The 20,429-nt window shown below is 47.5% G+C and overlaps 2 protein-coding genes across 2 annotated transcripts; one reads left to right on the forward strand and one right to left on the reverse strand.

Annotated features, from left to right (window-relative positions):
- Window positions 1-2,021: 2,021 nt before the first annotated feature.
- Window positions 2,022-6,257, reverse strand: rab8b (RAB8B, member RAS oncogene family). The gene is made up of 8 exons (XM_021312888.2): window positions 5,976-6,257; window positions 3,688-3,748; window positions 3,459-3,519; window positions 3,311-3,388; window positions 3,138-3,227; window positions 2,962-3,027; window positions 2,683-2,733; window positions 2,022-2,561 (listed from the first exon to the last, which is right to left on the reverse strand). Exons 1-8 carry the CDS (start codon window positions 6,097-6,099, stop codon window positions 2,472-2,474), a joined length of 621 nt encoding a protein of 206 aa, XP_021168563.1. The 5' UTR covers window positions 6,100-6,257; the 3' UTR covers window positions 2,022-2,471.
- A 3,044-nt stretch (window positions 6,258-9,301) lies between these two features.
- On the forward strand, window positions 9,302-20,429 carry katnb1 (katanin p80 (WD repeat containing) subunit B 1). Its single transcript, XM_021312889.2, has 19 exons — window positions 9,302-9,535; window positions 10,241-10,352; window positions 10,708-10,838; window positions 11,755-11,872; window positions 12,667-12,767; window positions 13,936-13,977; window positions 14,770-14,853; window positions 14,987-15,102; window positions 16,173-16,395; window positions 16,482-16,672; window positions 16,752-16,897; window positions 17,402-17,452; window positions 17,834-17,895; window positions 18,230-18,445; window positions 18,518-18,667; window positions 18,740-18,816; window positions 19,840-19,914; window positions 19,993-20,109; window positions 20,184-20,429. The coding sequence occupies exons 2-19, from the start codon at window positions 10,313-10,315 to the stop codon at window positions 20,323-20,325; spliced, it is 2,082 nt and encodes a 693-aa protein (XP_021168564.2). The 5' UTR covers window positions 9,302-9,535; window positions 10,241-10,312; the 3' UTR covers window positions 20,326-20,429.

Here is a 20,429-nt window from a genome sequence, read left to right on the forward strand (position 1 = left end):
AGGAGGCGAGGAGGAACCGTGCTAGCATGATGTGTTAACGGTCATCAGAACCGAGCTCGGCACGGATCGGTTTAACAAGGCTAGTGGAAATAGTGTTCATCGCACTTTTTGGACCCAGAGCCTTGGGTTGGTTCTGGTTCACGAATGTCTGGATCAGGACTCAGAGAGCTGTACCAGAATTTAGGACAGAACCATCTGACCCAGTTTCACCGCCAGTCTCCTGATGCCTGAAACTTTAAATCGTCTCTTTACAGTGAGACAAAAACTGGTTCTGAAAGAACCGGGTCAGGTTCGGTTCTGTTTCACTCTGAAGGCTGCAGTGGGTCGACAGGAAGCAGGAGGAGTTCAGAACCACCTGAACCAGACAGAACCTCTCATATGGACCAGAACTTCTGATCTGGAGGAACGCAGGGAGGATGTTAATGTTCTCCTTGGCCCGGTTCTGCTCGTCTCCTCCCGGCCCGTCTCTCGGTTCCTGACGTCAAATAAACACGAAACAAACTCGCATATAAAACGGCTTTATTTAAAAATCCTTCAGGTTACAACAGTCAGAGGCTTTTATTCTGAAAGTCACATAGAAAAATACGTTCTGTAAAAACCCGAAGCGCCAACAGTCCAGTTGTCCCGGGTTCTGTGGACCCGGTTCCCTCACGGTGGGTTCTGCTGGGCTCCGCTGACCTCAGACCAGCTGACGGGTCAGAAACTTCACACTTGGTCACAGAGCTTCCACCCCCCCCCCCCCCCCCCCCCCCCCCCCCCCGCACATTTCTTCCATTTTGGCTCTTTTGTCCCGCTGCAACGTTTCAGAACCAGAACATCACAGGTCCGTTCACCTGGTGGTGTGACGTTCTGGGTCCGACAACCAGTATGTGACCTGGTGCTGGAGCTCATTTGGGTTCTGCAGCAGAACCTCTGGATGGTTCAGAAAATCAAAATGGCCTAGTCAAAGTCTGGACTTAAATCTGAGTCATTATGGGATAACCTTCAACATGTTCTTGCTGGAGAACCTTCCTATGAGTCCAAATTAAATCAATTCTGCAAAGCAGAGCGGTCCAAGTTCCTCCAGAACCAGTTAGGGTGTGAATACTTTTTATTCTGGGGTCTGATGGGTTTTATCTTCATCCAAGATTAAATTAGTTTCATCTGAAACATTTAAGAGCAAAAACGAGGATCTAAAAGGTTAAAGTCGGACTCTGAGCAGAACCTGGACTCTGAGGCACAGCAGTGAAGTTCTGCAGCAGAACAAAGGCGTCTGCGCTTCATTTCAACTGTTTCCACAGGAAGCTGGAAACGTTCAGCTCGCTAACCCTGAGAAGCTTTCAAAATAAAAGCATGAAAACAAAAGCTGCAGATTATAACTTCAGACAAACTTTTTACTAGAAATGTGTTCGCAGGCTGAGCAGCGAGGAGCATCGGAGCGGCCATGTTTAAATCCAACATGGCCGACGGCGGTTTAAAGGGACGGTTCAGGTTTAATCCGTAAGCGACCTGCAGCGGTCGGAGCGCGCTCAGTTCGACCTGCTGCTGATTTACAGTCAGGCAACGTTAGGACACCCACTAACAGGCTAGTTTTAATTATATTAATATGGTTTTAAATGTCCTTTTTAACTGTACTGAAAACCTCAAGTTATATAAACAAAAACATTAAAAAGACTGACCTGTTGAAGTTTCAGTAAAATGTGATAAAAATTTAATTGTTGTGAGGAATAAGTTAGTGCACCCTCACATTTACTCCGTTCCATGTTTAGCTTCCACAGGAGGAGAGCGAGGAGGAACCAGAACTTCTGGAATGTTCTGTGGACGGATGAGAACCGAGTCATCTGGACTCCAGAACCATGACGTGTTTGAGAAGAACCAGTTAGAGCGTCTCAGGAACACCTGGAACACACCTGGAACACACCTGGACATCCACCAAGGAGTCTGGGCCTAGTCAAAGCCCGGATCCTGAGATGCTGCGGTGACCGTTGCTCAGAGTGATGTCAGCGATGGAGACAGGGGGGGGGGGGGGGGGGGTAGGGTGTCCTAACTTTATCAGTTTAGTTTTGGTTTTTATTTAGATTAACTTTCATATCCAGATGAATAAAAAAAGATTAAAGATGAATTTAGGAGCATTTCTTAACTGAATATTTAACTTTTCACCATGACAGAGATCTCATCATTTAAAGGAGAACCTCCAGACCTCCACGTCAAACTGAGCGCGCTCAGACGACCATCAGAATCTGCCTTCAGGTCCGGCTACACCTAGACAGGTGCAGCTCCTGCTGGCTCACCTGCAAGCCCCGCCTCCATCCTGCAGAGGCCCCTCCCACTTCCACCCAACCCAATTAAAGTGTGGACATCTGTTTTCACTGCTTCTGCTCACAAGGCAGCCGCCATCATCACCCAGCTGATCAGACCAGGAGGAGGGGGAGGAGCCACAGCAAGCTTCTGCGTGCGTCCACAGGTGATTGGTCGGCTGCAGGAGGGTCCGCCTACAGCAGCGTACACCTGAACAGGCTCTTCTTGGAGCGAGGCTCTGAGATCTTGACCTGCCCCCCTCCACCTGCAGGACCGCTGTCGTTCTGCAGGGAAAAACACGGAGCGTCATGGAGACCGGAGGACCACAGCTGGGAAACACCTGGAATGGCGGCAATTGGTCCTCCAGGTGTTTCATTAGAACATAACACCTGAGGTCAAACTCACCATCTTTCTGTTCAGTCGGCTCATGATGTCTCTGGCGAGTGTGAGGAAGCCCTGAGGAGGGAATCACAAAGTTATCCTGATGCTCTGCAACGGTCCGGGCGTGTCTGACCAGAACTCACCTGGTCTGACCAGAACTCACCTGATCTGACCAGATCTCACCTGGTCTGACCAGAACTCACCTGGTCTGACCAGATCTCACCTGGTCTGACCAAAACTCACCTGGTCTGACCAAAACTCACCTGGTCTGACCAGAACTCACCTGGTCTGACCAAAACTCACCTCCTCAACGTTGAGGCTGGACTTGGCGCTGGTTTCCAGGAACTTGATCCCGTAGTCGATGGCGAGCTGCAGGAGAGCAGAACAGGTGTTTGTTCCAGCGCTTTACAGCAGAACATCATCAGGTTCCTGATCACATGACCATGTTCCTGGTCATGTGATCAGGAGGCTGCTCCCACCTTCTCTCCCCTCTCTTTGGAAACTTGTCTCTTGTCGTTCATGTCACACTTGTTTCCCAGGATCATCCGCTCCACGTCTGCCGACGCGTGCTGCAACACAAACGTCTGCACTGATTGATCGGCTCGCTGATGACATCATCCAGACCGGGTCACATGATGGGGGCGTGGCCTACCTCCTCAATGTTGCGTATCCAGTTCCGGATGTTGTCGAAGGACTTCTCGTTGGTGATGTCGTAAACCAGCATGATGCCCTGCCACACAGCAAACAGGAAGTGACGCTGCTGGACAGACCAATGGCAGAGCTGAGTGGGCGGGGCTTACCATGGCGCCTCGGTAATAGGCTGTTGTGATGGTTCTGAAGCGCTCCTGACCCGCCGTGTCCCTGCAGACAGAAACCGACCCAGTTCAGATCTAAACATCACATATTAAACAATAATCCGTTAATGGATGTGGCTTTAATCAGTTTAGGGTCAGCTAAACGATGTAGAACCAATTAAGAATAAACTACCGGTAAATAAGTATTTATCCAGGAATATGTTTTAAAACTCACCAGATCTGGAGTTTGATCTTCTTTCCGTCCAGCTCCACCGTCCGGATTTTAAAGTCGATTCCTGAGGCAGAAAGACAACGTGAGCAGTTCCTCCTGTGCGCCTGCAGGGGGCAGAGTGGAGCTGCTGCACCCATAGACATATTTATAGATATAAAATATATATATATAATTTATAATGTCCATAGCTGGACCAGCTGGGTTCTTTTCAGGGAACTTTGGACCTGCAGAACCAGGAGTGGACGGCTGCTGCTGCACACAGACCCATTCAGGGCAGACTTCCTGCAGAAACGGAACCAGGCGGTCCGGTTCTGTAGAACCGGTCTGAGTCTGAATGAGTGCTGGTGCTGCTCCACCCGGCTGGCAGCTGGTGGCGTTTTATTTCTGAACCTCTAGTGAGCAAACATCACTTCCTGCTTCCTGTTCCCCTCCCCCTCTGCCCCGCAGGTCACATGACTAAAACCCACAATCAGAACCCACTCTGCTCAGCATCTGGGCCCAAACTCTGTCGGTCTCCAGAGACCCGAGCAGAACCACAGAGGCCCAGTCTGGTGGTTTCAGCTGCGCCTGACCCAGTCCAGAACTGGACCTGACAGCCCAGCTGGGAGCTTCTGTCAGCACCTGGTTCTGGATCAGACTCGCAGGTATGCTGCAGAGGAACCAGCAGAACCTAACGGACCCGATCAGCTCTTCATCAGTCCCTGATTTGAGTGCTGACCCAGTTTAGACGGGCTTGTTCTCCTCCTTTTAGACTCCAGCAGGAAGTGAAACCGAGCTGCTTCCTGTCGCCGTCAGAACGTCTCAGCGGCGCTGAACGTGTTTCTGATCCGTTACTCGTCTGCAGGAAGCTTAAAGTTCTCCGGTTCTGATCCATTTGAAGGCTGCAGTTTTCCTTCTGAGAGGGTGTGCTTCCCTCAGAACCGCTCTTTGTTTCCAGGATTCCCAGAACCTTCGCTGGCCCACAGCTCATCTGTCAGAACTGGGTTCCTCAGCCGATGTTTGGGTTCCCTTCAGAACCAGCTGGTGCCAAAGCAGCTCCTATGTTGCTCTATTCAGCCCATTGCTGCTGTTTGATTGGCTGAAAGCGGTTCTAACAGAACAGGAAGTGGACCCAGACGATGGCGGAGCAGTCGGGTTCCTTCAACACTCGGTTCTGGCTGATCCAGAACTTTACAATCAGGACCTTAAACTCCTGCTAGTATCAGAGCTGAGGACAAAACCAGGAACCAACCAGAATAAAAAGTATTCACACCCTCACTGGTTCTGGAGGAACTTGGACCCGCTTTGCAGAACTGATTTAATTTGGACTCAAGAAGGTTCTCCAGATATAAGTCCAGACTTTGACTAGGCCACTCCCAAACCTGCACTTTGTTTTTCGGAACCATCCAGAGGTTCTGCTGCAGAACCCAAGAGAGCTCCAGCATCAGGTCACAAACTGGTTCTGGTTCTGGTTCTGAAGTGCAGTGTCAGTTTAACGGCGATGTAACGGGACCCACAGCTCCATGAAGGGTCCACTCTCCTCAGTCCACATCATCTACATGTTTAAATGTCAAACGGGTCTTTGTGTTCTTTTGGGTCAGCAGTGGTTCTGATGGGTTTCAGACAATTTGTTTCCATCTGAAGTTCTTTAGGTGATGTGTTGCTGTCAGATCTTTTAGCCTACTTCATGCTGCCAGGCAGGTTCTGTTGAACTGCCTTCTTGATTCTGCAGATCTGGCAGTGAACCAGAACCGGGTCGGTTTGGACCGGTTGTTTCTCCTGATACATGAACTACGTAAAAACTGCTGCTTGTAGATTTTCTCCGGTTCTTTTGGTCTCATGTTAACATTTGTGTGATCTGAAACATTTAACTGGAGCAAACCTGACCGACACCGGCCCGGTTGTGATGGACCTGTTCTTCCCTCTCTGACACCAGAACCTCCCCAGACCAGGATGGAAGGTGTGTAATGAGCCTTCAGGTGATGCTTCCTGCTGATCCAGAGGTTCCGCATCAAACTGAACCGGTTCAGAGAATCCAGAACTGAACCGGTTCAGAGAATCCAGAACTGAACCGGTTCAGAGAATCCAGAACTGAACCGGTTCAGAGAATCCTCCAGAACCTGCTTCTGTTCATCAATCAGCAGCCTGTCAAACACGTCTTCTCTGGACCAATGAGAAGTGATGCAGCTGACAGGAGGAGCATCATGGTCAGGACAGGTGGGACCCAGGTAAGCTGACGTCACAGAGCTGTCCCGGAGACAGAGGCAGACGGGTGTGGAGCATCTGGACCGAACCGGCAGGCTGTCACTCACCGATGGTGGAGATGAAGGTGGTGTTGAAGGCGTCCTCGCTGAAGCGGAACAGCAGACACGTCTTGCCCACCCCGCTGTCTCCGATCAGCAGCAGCTTGAACAGGTAGTCGTAGGTCTTCGCCATGTCCGGGTCCGGGTGGGTCCAGCTCTGGTTCGGGTTCGGGTCCGGGTGGGTCCAGCTCTGGTCCGGGAACCTCTGCTGGGCTTCCTCTGCCGGAGCCGCCCTGCTGCTGCTCGGATGGACCGACAGACAGGCAGGAAACGGTTCGGCATCAAGCGCCCAACACCGGGCGGATCCACATCCGGTTCTCCCCTTTCACAATAAGAGTTCCCTCGAGCTCCAGCAGGGGGCGCGCTTTCTCACGTCATCTCCAGTCATTTCACAAAGTCCGCCCAATCAAACCAGACAATTAGTTAAAGGTTTTCTATCTAAACCTTATTTTCTAAAGTTAATAATAAACAAAGTGTCACCTGAGAGGACAGGATGAGACAAACTGGTCCTCTGCTCCTGGACAAACATGCAGATCTGGGAATATTTGGCCATAATGCTATATGCTATTGAATTTAAACTTGTGCTTTGGTTCTGGTCTAAAACAAGAGACTCCTGTTTCTAAATGAAGTTAAAGTTTTCAGACTCACTAACTGACCTCAGATTTCACTCCAGGACTGACGACACGCTTTTGACTGTTTTAACCGAAGATCAGTTAAAATCCCTTCTTCAGCTTTTTCCCCCAAAAAACTTGAACCATCATACATTACAAAGGTAGCGGTACAGAACATGAAGGCATTCACACAACGTGTATAAACCGTATCTTAATATAGAAGAATAACAAAACATTAAAAAAAAAGGAACAATAATAAAGTGGCATCATTATATTAGGCATAGTCCAAGAACAGGGCATTAAACAGGAAGATTGAATTTACGCACAAAAGAAAGAAATTTAGCAGCACTTTTAGTCCTCACTTTCTAAAGACTTTGCATAAGATTTCATCTCATCTTTCCATTGGGATTTAAATGGCTTATATTTGAAGAAACGGCATTTGTGTAAATAAAATGTTAGTAATAAAATTAAAATATTAACATCAACTTCATTACCTCCAATTTCCGTAAATATACCAAATAATAATAATAATAATAAGGGTAAGGTCAGGTAACTGAATTGCTTTAGACTGGATCCACATCAGAAAATAACGCTAAAAGCTTTGGACTACAGTGCAATCAAAGAAAAGATGTTCCAGACTTTCACTTTCAACCTCACAAAAAAAAAAAAAAAACACAGTTTCTGGTGTCAACAGTCAATTTTCTCCTTAGAAATGCATTAGTAGGGTAAAATCTGTTAATAATTATAGATTAAATTTCTTTCACTTTAGGAGTGAATTTATTTCTGATCATCTTTTTTGCTTCTATACAGAAATCCTTGAGGATATATTCTCTCTTTATAAGGTTGGGAGAGAAGCAATATGACAAATAACTCCTCAAAAACGTATTGTTACATCGAGAGCTGCAAAAATTTACATCGTCTATAAAGAATTGAGTTTTGGAGAAATTTCAGAAAATATTCTATCTTGTCTAACCATAGCCTGAAGAGGTAAAGGGAATGTTTTTAACATCTGATTATATTTACTCTTAGTACAATGGATTTAATACTTTTTACAAAACTCACATTTGTTTAGATTTAATTGAAGACCAGAAGCCTTAGAAAATAAGTTTATACTTTGGAGAGCTAAAGGAATTTGTTCTTAATTTAAAAAAAAAAAAATGGGTTTTATCGTCGGGCAGTCTACTAATTATTATGTTCTTGTCTAATAACTCAATTCCAGATATACAACTGTTTTTTATTAATATTGGCAGCATCTCTGCAGCCATTATGAATAATAATGGTGAACTTTCATAGCCCTGACAAATGCCTCTACTAATGTGGAACCTGTTACATGTACCATGACTTAACACTACTGAGCTGTTTATGTCATGATAAAGCATTTTATCTTAGGTTCCTGAATTTTTTTCGAAATCCAAAATGAGTTAGAGATTTAAAAATAAATGGATGTTCAACAGAATCGAATGCCTTGTAGAAATCTAAAAACAAAATAAACCCATCATCATTAAATAAATCACTATAATCAACTAAATCTAAAACCAGCCTGTTATTTTGAATGGATCTTCCTTTTAAAAAAACTAATTGAGTTTCGGCAATTATATCTGAAATACCTTTTTTAAGTCTGGCTGCAATACAGCTAAAGAATAGTTTACAATCAGAATACAATAGAGTCAGGGGTCTGAAGTTGTCTAAAATCCTTTTATCTTTCTCTGGTTTAGGGATGAGAACAATCACTCCTTGCTTCATAGTTGGCATCAATTCTTCTTTTTAATGCATTCTAATAAGGCATTAAATAATAATTTCCCTATATTGGTCCAAAAGAGTTGGTTAAAAATTAACAGTAAGGCCATCCGAAGTGGGGGATTTATTTAACATAATTTTCTTTACAGCAGTATCCAGCTCTTCAATTTTAAGGTCAGCATCACAGATAATTTTAAAGGATGAGTCAATCTGAGGAATCAAAGAGGATATATTGTTGTAGATTTCTAGCTTTTAATAATAAGCATTCATTCATTTTTGTGGTCTGTTGTTGGTGTAGTTAAATAATAAAGCATTTTATTTCATTTGTGCATTCAGATTGTGGCTCTGTAATTAGTAATCCAATGCTGATAAATTATTAAAATATTTTGTTTGACATTTGGATCTTGTAAAAAAAAAAAAAAAAAAAAAAAAAAATCCATTATCTTGTCCAATACAAGGAAATATTTTCTTGGATTTTATTTTTATGTTTTAATATTTTTAACATTTTTGGTTAGATATTTATTGTATTTAGATATTTATAAATTTGGTAATTTGTCTTATTTGTAATAAGGTTGTTGATCTTAAACAGATTAAACCGTCTTTGCTCGTCATTGGTAATAAAGCTTTGGTTTAAAATATCATGATTAGAGTGAAAGAAATCTACTTCATTTGGTTTAGTTTTGTTCATTTTATTCTTATTTTTTAAATTATTTACTATTTCAGATTATTATTATTATTATTATTATTATTATTATTATTAATGAACTGATCAGGGGGATTACTTGTGTTTATTTTTACGATATATTTTATTAATTCTTCTAATTATTATTTTCTGAAAAGTTTCATTTATTTACTTATAAAACATATCGTTAATGTTTGATTGTGGTTATATGAAGGGTTCTGCTATAAGAAAGCGGATATTTTTATGATGGTGTGTTTGCGATCTGACTTCGTTGTTAATAAAGCTAAACTAAAAAAATGCCGCTTTGCTGATAGCGGAAGTGACGTATGTGGCTCGGTTGCTAAGCTGCAGCAGAGATCAAACAGCCCGTCGACAGGTAGAAGGCTGGACTCGGACCCAACTGGAGCCATTTTACCCGAACAACGGCGGTTCTGGTCCGCTAAGAGCCGAACTCGGAGGAGGCGTCACCAGCAACCGGTCCAGTTTCTTCCGGTTCGACCAGCTAACTAGTTGCTAACCAGCTGGTTACCCTCAGCTAGGTGAGTTAGAACGTGCTGGGATAGAGTCCAGGTGTTGTGTTTACCTGACTGAGTATTTCTGTCAGACGTGGCCTAACCGACCAGTTCAGGTCCAACAGAACCGGCCTCTGAATGAGGCTGAGTCCGAACTTCCTGTCAGAACCGGAGCCGTTCAGGTGAAGCTGCTCCAGCAGCAGATGTTCTCAAACCTTTGGGTTCTTGTTGGCAAAGGTTCTGTTCTAATAAAAGCTGCAGCTGCAGAACCACCTTCTGGGTCATCAAGAACTCCAAGCTGAGAGGTTCAGCTGCAGAGAAGAACCTCCAGGCAGGGAACCAGAACCAGGACCTGGACCTGAACAAGACGAGCAGCAAACAAGCCGGTTCTGTTCAAGAAAACCATGAAGGAGGGACAGAACTTCTGCAGGAGGAACCCAGATGGACACCAGGAGACTGGAGCAAAGTCAGGTTCTCTGGTGAATCCTCCTGATGGTTCTGGACATGTGGAGAAGACACCGTGGGTCCTGATCCGATCCATGTGTGGGTCGGTTCTCCTCCAGAGCAGGAACTCTGCAGTGGATCCAATCATCCTCACCTCCTTGTTTTTTCTCTGGAGAACCTTCTGGGTTCTTCTGGAGGAGAACCGGTTTCAACGTGAAGCATCATCTGAACCTTCCTTCTGGTTCTGCCTCTAACCCAGTTCCCTGGTTCTGTTCTAACTTCCTGCAGGGAGAAGAAGCTCCGTTGAGAGGTCCCCATGATCTAACCTCAGCACGGGTCCAGGTTCTAAGCAGGACCGGCATGGCTGCCGCCAGCACCACCAAGATCTCATGGCGCCTGCGTGAGTAGGAACATTCACAAAGTTCTGGTTTGGGTCGGATAAAAGCTGTGAGCAGCCGCTGAATGTAGACTTGACCCAGAACCGGTTCTGTTACTTTAGCTCAATCTTCAGCCGTCTGAACTCAGTTTAACACATCTGGACTTAAATAATAATAAATAAATAACTTTATTGATCTGATTTTGGAGAAATTTACTTCTGCTTTAACCCGTCCCCTGGGGAGCGTTCTGGGGTTGAGGGTTCTGCTCAGGGACCCAGACTTGGTCCTGGTTCTGGTGTCTGGACCCGGCTGCTGTAGTATCTGTGAGGCTGATGAGCACAGACTGAAGTTTGTCCCTCCTGTGTTGCTGTCGCCCAGAGGAGTTCGAGGCTCACTCGCGGACCGTGTCCTGCTTGTCTCTGGGGAAGAGCTCCGGTCGCCTGCTGGTCACAGGAGGAGAGGACTGCAGGGTGAACATCTGGGCCGTCAACAAAGCCAACTGTGTCATGGTGAGTCAGACCTCCAGGAGGTCCACCCTGAAGGACACTCCAGGTCATGGAGATGCTGGCTGCAATCACCCTGGTCCAGGTGCAGATGTTCAGTTAAATTTTATTTATAAAGCGCCAATTCACATCCCATCATCTCAAGGCTCTTTCTAAAGTCAGACTCCATCAGATCCTCCAGGTTGGTGAGAAAGTTTCCTCTCTAAGGAAACCCAGCAGGTTGCATCAAGTCTCTCCAAGCAGCATTCACTCCTCCTGAAAGAGCGTAGAGCCACAGTGGACAGTCGTCTGCATTGTTGATGGCTTTGCAGCAATCCCTCATACTGAGCATGCATGAAGCGACAGTGGAGAGGAAAACTCCCCTTTAACAGGGAGGAGAACCTCCAGCAGAACCAGAACCAGGCTCAGTGTGAACGCTCATCTGCCTCCACCCACTGGGGCTTAGAGAAGACAGAGCAGAGACACAGAAAGCACAGAAGCTCACATTGACCCAGGAGTACTTTCTATGGTAGATGGTAATAGAGGATGATCTGCCTCGCTTGATGATGTCACAGCTAACAGAACACCAGACCAGGTGTACCCTCTATGAAGAGAAAAATGACAGAGAACAAAAAGTTAAAAGCTTAAATAACAACAAACAATGCAGATTGGAGAGCAGTAGGAGAACTCAGCAGAGAGAGAGAAATAGACCCTGATGTCCTCCAGCAGCCTAAGCTTATAGCAGCATAACTATAGAGGTAGCTCAGGGTAACATGAGCCACTCTGACTAGAAGCTTTGTCACAAAGGAAAGTTTTAAGATTAGTCTTAAAAGTAGACGGGGTGTCAGCCTTGAGTCCTCCAGCATCTCTACGTTCTTGGAGTTCCTGCTGTTGCTGAGCTGCTGTTTTGTTCTGACTGACCCGTTTCTCTGTTCTGTCTCAGAGCTTGACCGGCCACAAGAACCCAGTGGAGTGTGTCCAGTTCAACGTGTCAGAGGAGCAGGTTGTAGCTGGTTCCCAGTCCGGGTCCATTCGGGTCTGGGACCTGGAGGCCGCTAAGAGTAAGGTTCTGGTTCTGGTTCTGCCCTCTGCATAAATCAGACTGGATGCAGACCCCACTGTCTAGCGTGCTTCATAGGTAAACAGCAGGAAATGTTAAAATATAGAATCAGCAGCAGAAACAAAGATGAAACAGAACCGAGGCTCCAGCTGCCCACAATCAAAACAGAGAAACTTAAGTTCCTCCAAGCTTCTGTGGAGCGTCTAGATGTTGGGAGAACGTTCAGGAGCTACAGCTGAATAATCTCTCTCTAGTCACCAGTTTAGTCCTCAGCGTCCTACCAGGACAGAGGTCATGGTTCTGTGAGGCAGACGCTGCAGGTAGCGGCCTGGTTCCTTCCTGGTTCCTTCCTGGTTCCTTCCTGCCGTCTCCCAACCAGCAGAGCCGGTCTAACTGGATCAGGAGACCTTTACTCCCACGGGGAGCCTGAGGGTGGTCATCCAGAGAGCTGTGACTTTAGAATGCATCATGAATACTTTCCTGCTACTGACACCAGAATCCACCAGAACCAACACCTCACTGCAGATGTGTTGGACCTGTGGCACTAGTCAGGAGGGTACTCCCCCAAAGAACTCCACCCAGAGTCCTGGTTCTGGACATCTAGGTCATGGTGGGGTCTTCATCCAGTGAAATGGGTCTGGATCAGTACCTGGTAATGGTCTCCTACCCCACTCTGGAGGAGTTCTGCCATCTTCTGATTAGGACCTGCAGAGTGCCTGAACGTTTGGAGCTGAATGTTTGCAGGCTCCTCCTCTTCATCTCCCCTTGTCTGATTCTGCTGCTCCTCTTCCTCAGTTCTGCGGACCTTGATGGGACACAAAGCCAACGTCAGCAGCCTGAGCTTCCACCCGTTTGGAAACTTCCTGGCCTCCAGCTCCACAGACACCAGCATAAAGGTGTGTGTGTGTGTGGGGGGGGGGGGGGGGGGTAGTACTAGTAATGGTTATGGTTAGGTATGTACTAGTAATACTTAGGTATGTACTAGTAATGGTTGGGTATGTACTAGTAATGGTTATTGTTAGGTATGTACTAGTAATGGTTATTGTTAGGTATGTACTAGTAATACTTGGGTATGTACTAGTAATACTTGGGTATTTACTAGTAATACTTGGGTATTTACTAGTAATGGTTGGGTATGTACTAGTAATGGTATTGTTAGGTATGTACTAGTAATACTTGGGTATGTACTAGTAATACTTGGGTATTTACTAGTAATACTTGGTTATTTACTAGTAATGATTGGGTATGTACTAGTAATACTTGGGTATTTACTAGTAATGGTTATTGTTAGGTATGTACTAGTAATGATTGGGTATGTACTAGTAGTGGTTATGGATAGGTATGTACTAGTAATGATTGGGTATGTGCTAGTAATGGTTATGGTCAGGTATGTACCAGTAATGATTGGGTATGTACTAGTAATGGTTATGGTCAGGTATGTACCACTAATGGTTGGGTATGTATTAGTAATGATTGGGTATGTGCTAGTAATGGTTAGGTATGTACTAGTAATGGTTAGGTATGTACTAGTAATGATTGGGTATGTACTAGTAATGATTGTGTATGTACCAGTTATGGTTGGGTATGTACCAGTAATGTTTGGGTATGTACTAGTAATGGTTGGGTATGTACTAGTAATGGTTGGGTATGTACTAGTAATGGTTGGGTATGTACTAGTAATGTTTGGGTATGTACTAGTAATGTTTGGGTATGTACCAGTTATAGTTGGGTATGTACCAGTTATAGTTGGGTATGTACCAGTTATGGTTGGGTATGTACTAGTAATGTTTGGGTATGTACCAGTTATGGTTGGGTATGTACTAGTAATGTTTGGGTATGTACTAGTAATAGTTATGGTTAGGTATGTACTAGTAATACTTGGGTATTTACTAGTAATGGTTGGGTATGTACCAGTAATACTTGGGTATGTACTAGTAATGTTTGGGTATGTACTAGTAATGATTGGGTATGTACTAGTAATGGTTAGTAAAAAAGTCTTGACAAGGATAGTAAGACCAACACGCCTGTTTTACGGTTTTCAGTCCAACATGTTTTCTTTTTCAGCTCTGGGACGTCCGGAGGAAAGGATACGTGTTCCGCTACAAGGTCAGAAGGTTCTTCTTCACTTAGTAATCTGATCCAGAATGGTCTAATCTAGAACCAGTTGATTCAGAACCATCTTGATGGTTCATCAAAGACCTCCACCATAGATCTCGGTTCTTTGGCCGATCATCACAGGTCTGAGTGAAGATAGCTGCAGATCTTAAACTGTTGGGTCAAGAGTTTAGTTCTGTTCAGGCCAGAATTAAGTTACACCTGGGCTGGATCACTAGAACTGTTCTGGGTTCCTTTAGGCGCCTGCAGGATGTGCAAAATGCCCCAGCGGTATGTTTCAGTCCTTTTATTGCTGTTAACCTCTTACTCGTCTAATATGTTGTGAACTTTAGTTTATTTTAAATCTAAACCCGTCTGATTCTGAACCACCTGTTCCAGTACCATCCAATCCAGAACATTCTGCAAGCCTGGTTCTGGTTCTGAATTGTTGTCCACACAGTTTATGACAGATTGAGGAGCCAATCAGAAGCTGGGAATTCTGGACTGATTCTGGATAGAATCAGTGGATCAGGAAAAGCTGGCAGATCTGAAATGGTTCTGTTGAACAAAGGAGTTTTTTCCTGGAACGGGTCGTTGGGTTTTGGTTGGGATCATTTGGGTCAGGGAGTCATCCAGGTTGTTTAAGCTTGTAATTTTAGTTCTGGTGGGTGTTGGTTCTGATGGGACCTGCTATGAACTCTGAGTCAGAAGAATCAGGGTTCTGAAGGGTGGTTCCTGAAGTTATAGTTTGGACCGGTTTCAGAACCAGAGTTTGTCTCTGAGGAAGATGTTCTGTTGTTGCAGGGTCACACTGAAGCCGTCCGGAGTTTGGCTTTCAGTCCAGACGGGAAGTGGTTGGCCTCAGCGAGCGACGACTTCACAGTGAAGGTAAAACGGACCCCACCCAGAACCTCAGAACCAGGAGGTTCAGCTCCTAAAGGTGTTCAAAGCTGTTTCAGTAGCACCTTACAGAATGTGGGTCGGTACCGCTCAGCTCCTGTCTGGGTTCTGGTTCCTGCAGCTCTGGGACCTGTTCCAGGGGAAAACCATCACCGAGTTCAAGTCTCACTCTGCAGCCGTCAACGTGGTCCAGTTCCATCCCACCGAGTACCTGCTGGCATCCGGCAGCGCCGACAGGTCCGATCACACTCCAGAACCCTTTCCTCCAGCTGCTCAGTGAGGAGACGCGTCAGAACCATGAGCAGGTCCAACAGAAACTAGTCAGGCTTGGAGGTTGAGGCGGGTTCAGTTCCTGTGTGAGTCCAGATGATGATGGTGAAGTAATCAGATTTCTGATCAGAACCAGTTAGATCTCTGCTGCAGCTCAGTCGGGTCCAAACTGTTCCAACTCATCCACAGAAGTTTGGTTCCAGACAAACTTCAGTCCTAGACCCATTTTAAGGCCAACGGAACCAGAATGGAGCAGAACTCTGAGGAAGGAAAACGTTTCTTGGTTTTCAACATTTTTATCTTCAGCACCTCTTAGTCAGAACTTTATGGGGCTGCGGGTCGGGGTTCTGAAACCTGAACTGGAGTTTATTTTGGGAATCAGAATAAATAGTTCCAGAATAAGGAGTTCTGCACATTACCAACCTGGTTCTGCTCAATCGGATCCGTTCAGGGAAAGGAGGAACCAGCAGCAGAACTCTGTGAGCTGATTGGACGAAGCGACACCTAGTGCCCGCCTACCAAAAGCAAGGCAAATTTATTTCTATAGCACATTTCAGCACAGAGACAATGCAAAGTGATTTAGATGATTAAGATATAGGAAAATAAAACAGAATAAAAGCAAGTAGGAATAAAATGTAGAAACAGAATAAAACATGGGAGAATAGAAACTAAAAGCAGACATTAAAAACAGTTGGACTACAAAGTTAAACTAATGATCTTTCAGTAAAACAGTTTAACTAGAACAGTCAAAGATAATCCTAAATAAATGTGGTTTTAATCTTGATTTAAAGGAACTCTTTCAGAACTTTTCCAGTTTTCTGGGAGTTTGTTCCAGATCAGTGGAGAATAGATTCTCCTGTGTCTGAGCGCACAGATACGTCAGAATTCATTGTGCAGGCCAGGTGACGGGTTCCTGTTTCCAGCTGAGAACCCGTCTGCTCCACAGCCGCCTGTATTTATCCAGATGTTCTGTGACGACCAGCTGTGCAGAACGTCCTCCTGAGGAACATCTCTAATGCTGTGAACGTCTCCTGCAGGAGCATCAAGCTGTGGGATCTGGAGAAGTTCACGATGGTGGGTTCTCTGGAAGGAGACACGTCTGCAGTCCGGTGCCTCCTCTTCAGTCCCGACGGCTCCTGCCTCTACAGCGGAGGCTCGGACTCCCTGCGGGTCTTTGGCTGGGAGCCCGACCGCTGCTTCGACGTGGTTCCTGTTGGCTGGGGGAAGGTGTCCGACCTCGCCGTCTGTAACCAGCAGCTGGTGCGTAGCTCCGCCCCTTTTCCAGCTCGCTCATCGCCGTAAACCCACAGCGCTCCCCACTAAAGTCTTTGCTGCGGCCCGCTCAGATCGGCGTGTCCCACCAGCTCTCCAGCGTCTCTTCGTACCTGGTCGACCTGAAGAGGGTGAAGAAGAGCGGCGGCGCCGTCATCCAGGGCATCATCCAGGACAACAAGCCGCTCACAGATCCAGCAGAACCCAGAGGGACGCCGCTGAGGCGGAACTACGACAGACCCACCACCACCTGCAGCGCCAACAGGTTCACACAGGGGGCGATGTAGCTGTCTGTGATGTCATCAACGTGACGCGGTTGTTCACGGTTACTGTGATGTCATCAGGATGAAGCGCTCGGATACTGATAGGCGGAGCCCCGACGGAGAGAGGCGGAGCCAGAGCGAAGACGAGGCTGAGGACAAACAGCCGTCAGCAGAGATTCACAACGTGGACGACTACAGAGAGATCTTCCAGCCCAAGCACGCCATCTGTAGGTGGAGCAGGGAACTGCGCCTACAGCACAGCCACGCCTTTACTTTAGGCTCCGCCCCCACGCCACGACCAGATTGGTTAAAACAGGTTCTGCTGCTTCTGTTAGTCGACGCCAGAGCGGCCCGTTTCTAAACGGGTTCTGAAACATCCGCCCGTCGGGTCTGCCCGGTTCCGACCGGCTCCAAACCCACAGCGCTGGTTTCATGGTCCAGTCGGACCCGGTCTGAACCCGAGCGGTTCTGGAGGTTTTTCTGCAGGCGCCTCCTGGTGGCGGAGCAGGGAACGCGTTTTTAGCCCTTCTGAGTGTCGTGTTCCCAGAGGTTAAAGGTTAAAACGGTACCATGTGGTAACAGAACCAGAACAACGGTCCTGTTTTAACCCTTTAAGAACATTTTACTTATTTTTAGATCCGTTTTTGCAGCGTGGAACCTGCTGCCCTGATTAACCATGAATTATTCTGCTAACGAGCTCGTTAACTAACACCTGTTCTCATCTCGCTCAGCTCGGACTCCTCCCCGGATGTCAGAACCGTTTCCTGCTCCTCCTGAAGACGGTGAGTTCTTCTGAAACCCAGCAGGGGGCGCCAGCAGCCGCTCCGTTATCAGACAGAACCGTTTTAGACATTGACCCAAACAGGTCCTCACCTGTTCAGGTGAGCAGTCAGGGAAGGCTGCATGTGCAGAAAAGTTTTACCTCATTTTCACCCTACAGAGTTTGTTTGATGCAGACTAGGCCCGTTTAGTCTTTTCCAGAATCAGAACCTGAAAGCTTGATGGTCTCAGCGTACATTCTCCGCTCATCACTGCAGCCCAACATCCCAGCTTTTAATCTGCTGCCGTTCTTACAGCCCTTCAAAATAAAAGCGGGTTTCTGGCGCTGGGCTCACTGGGTTGGTTCTGGAGAATCTGACGGTTCTGTTTGCTCTTCCTGCCAGAGAGCGCGCTGGCCATCGACCGGCAGCTGAAGGACCTGATGCTCCCGTCTCCTTACAAGCAGGTCAGTGAGGAGGAACCGCCGGTTCTGCAGGTTTTAGCAGGTTCTGAGGAGCCCAAAGCTCTTCACTGATCCGCTGACGGTTCTGAGCTACACTGTAGCCACAGCTGCCCTGAACCGGGGCGGCCCGACAGAACCGGGGCGGCCCGACAGTCGGCCTCCTCTGAAGGTCCGGTTGCAGCTCAGGTTAATGAGGCGGTCCGTTAACCGGTCCGCAGGTCTGGTGCCGCTCGTCCTGCTGCGGCCTTTGAACCTCCAGAACTTTATCACAGCTGCTCTGTTATTGGCCCACAGGCCCACCATGTGACCAAACACTGATGCCTCTGTTCTGTCACAGGCTCCGCCCCTCGCCACCTCCACTCCCGTTCAGAGGGTTGAACCCACCGTGGTCTCCTGTGCGAAGCGCCCCAACCCTAAAGCCGCTAACCCCGCCCCTCCCAGCCAGCCGGCCCCGCCCGCTCAGGTGGCGCCGCCCAAAGCGCAGCAGCAGGTCAGAGTGATCCCGAGCAGCCGCAACGAGCCGCTGGGCCTGAACGTGGCCGACTTCCTGCCGGTGAGCTTCCTGCTTCCTGCTTCCTGTGCCTCCCTGCAGCCGCTGCAGCTCCTTACACCTCTCTGGCTGCAGTCCACAGCCAACCACCAGGGCGGCGCTCTGAGCGACGACGACGCTCTGTCCCAGATGAGCAAGGGCCACGACACCATGTGTGTGATGCTGAGCAGCCGCCACAAGAACCTGCAGACGGTGCGGTCCGTTTGGGCCCGGGAGGACGTCAAGGTGAGCTGCGGAGTCGCTGTAGACCCCCCCCCCCCCCCCCTTCTGCCAGAATAAATCAGGATGTCTCTGCAGAGCGCCCTGGATGCTGCCGGCTCCATGAACGACCTCTCCATCATGGTGGACGTCCTGAACATCCTCAACCTGCATCCGTGAGACGCACACAGACACACCTGGCAGATTGGGTTCAGTTTCTATTTCACCGACAATTTACTTTATTTATCCCAGAGGGAAACTAAGTGTTGATCTAAATCACGTAGTTATAGTATAGCTATAGTCATAGACTGTGATGGCTGTGGGCGGGATCTCCTGCAGCCAATCAGAAGAAGCCTTTCACTGACAATGTCATGAAGAGGAGGTTCAGGGTTTCTTGATTTTATGCTAAATCTTCTTCTTCTGCATCATCGTCTCCAGAACAGAACCAGCCTTGTCTATCAGCTTGTTGAGCCTGTTTAGGTCCCGGTTCTGATGCTGCTGCCCGGCAGATGATGGCAGAGGAGATGAAGCTCTCAGCAACAGACTTAGAGACGATCTGCAGCATCTTGCTGCATTTTTTGAAGGACCTTAGCTTCCTGAGGAAGGACAGTCTGTTGTCCTGAGGAACACGGAGGAATTTATGTTCCTCAGCCAGCTCCACTTCTTCTCCCATGATGGACACTGGGTTTGATCTAATGATCCACAATCATCTCCTTTGATTTGTCCTCATTCAGGATGAGATGATTGACACAAAGCGCTCCAGCAGCTCTCTGTACTCTTCTTCTAGTCCATCTCTGATGCATCAGACATCTGCAGAGTCATCTGAGTTTCTGTAGATGACAGAAGTCAGACTGGGCTGCAGGTCTGAGGTGGAAACAGAGAAAGGAACGGTGAGAGCAGAGTCCTGTGGTGCTGGTCAGACACACAACCTGTGGTCAGGTAGTCTCTGGTCCACCTGAGTCTTCTGGATAAAGCAGATCAGGCTGAATTGTGTTAAACGCTCTGGAGAAATCATAGAACTTGATCCTCACAGAGCTGCCTGCTTCGTTCTGGTGACGTTTACACCGACTCCCTCCCTGACAGACGTCGTTTCATCGTCTTTCAGACTCGATTCCCTCAGATTCAAACTTCTCGGTTAAACATTTTGATTCTAAATGTGACGCGCGGACACATGATGATGAGAACCTTTGTGCTTTCAGCTCCTTGTGGAAACTGGACCTGTGCACGCTGGTCCTCCCTCAGATCGATAAGCTGCTGCAGAGTAAATATGAGAGGTGAGAGCGGGTCAGAACCCGTCCCACCCTGCTGGTTCTGGACCGGCGCCTGACCCACGCTTCTGTTTGTGTCCTCAGCTACATGCACACGGGCTCCACGTCCCTGAAGCTCATCATCAAACACTTCTGGGCTCTGATCTCAGAGACGCTGAAGGCCTCTCCGGCCGTGGGAGTCGACATCACGCGTGAGGAGCGGTGAGCGCGGCCAGCGCCGGAACCGGCTGCGGGTCGGGCTCCATGCTCACGCCTCACCTGCTCTCTCTTTGCAGACACCAGAAGTGCCGCGAGTGCTGCCGGTACCTGCAGAACCTGAACAACGTGGTGAAGAACCGGGCCGGGCAGGTGGGCCGTCACGGCAGCACCTTTAAGGAGCTGCAGCTCCTGATGGCGCCGCTGGACGACGCACTCTGACCTCAGCTGGTCTGCAGAGCACAACCAATCAGGATGAAGGAACTTCAGGATGTTTTCACTTTTCTACTGTTTGAATAGTTCAAATAAAGGTTCATGAACACAAA

The sequence above is a fragment of the Fundulus heteroclitus genome, chromosome 4 (assembly GCF_011125445.2).
Source record: "Fundulus heteroclitus isolate FHET01 chromosome 4, MU-UCD_Fhet_4.1, whole genome shotgun sequence".
NCBI lineage: Eukaryota > Metazoa > Chordata > Actinopteri > Cyprinodontiformes > Fundulidae > Fundulus > Fundulus heteroclitus.

Coding starts and splice junctions, on each gene's coding strand:
- rab8b (XM_021312888.2), bottom strand. CDS start 6,099: ATGGCGAAGACCTACGACTACCTGTTCAAGCTGCTGCTGATCGGAGAC. Junction 3,520..3,687: donor AAGATCAAACTCCAGATCTG/GTGAGTTTTAAA, acceptor TTCTGTCTGCAG/GGACACGGCGGGTCAGGAGC. Junction 3,028..3,137: donor CCAAAGAGAGGGGAGAGAAG/GTGGGAGCAGCC, acceptor GCTCTCCTGCAG/CTCGCCATCGACTACGGGAT.
- katnb1 (XM_021312889.2), top strand. CDS start 10,313: ATGGCTGCCGCCAGCACCACCAAGATCTCATGGCGCCTGC. Junction 10,353..10,707: donor CAAGATCTCATGGCGCCTGC/GTGAGTAGGAAC, acceptor GCTGTCGCCCAG/AGGAGTTCGAGGCTCACTCG. Junction 19,915..19,992: donor CTGCAGAGTAAATATGAGAG/GTGAGAGCGGGT, acceptor TTGTGTCCTCAG/CTACATGCACACGGGCTCCA.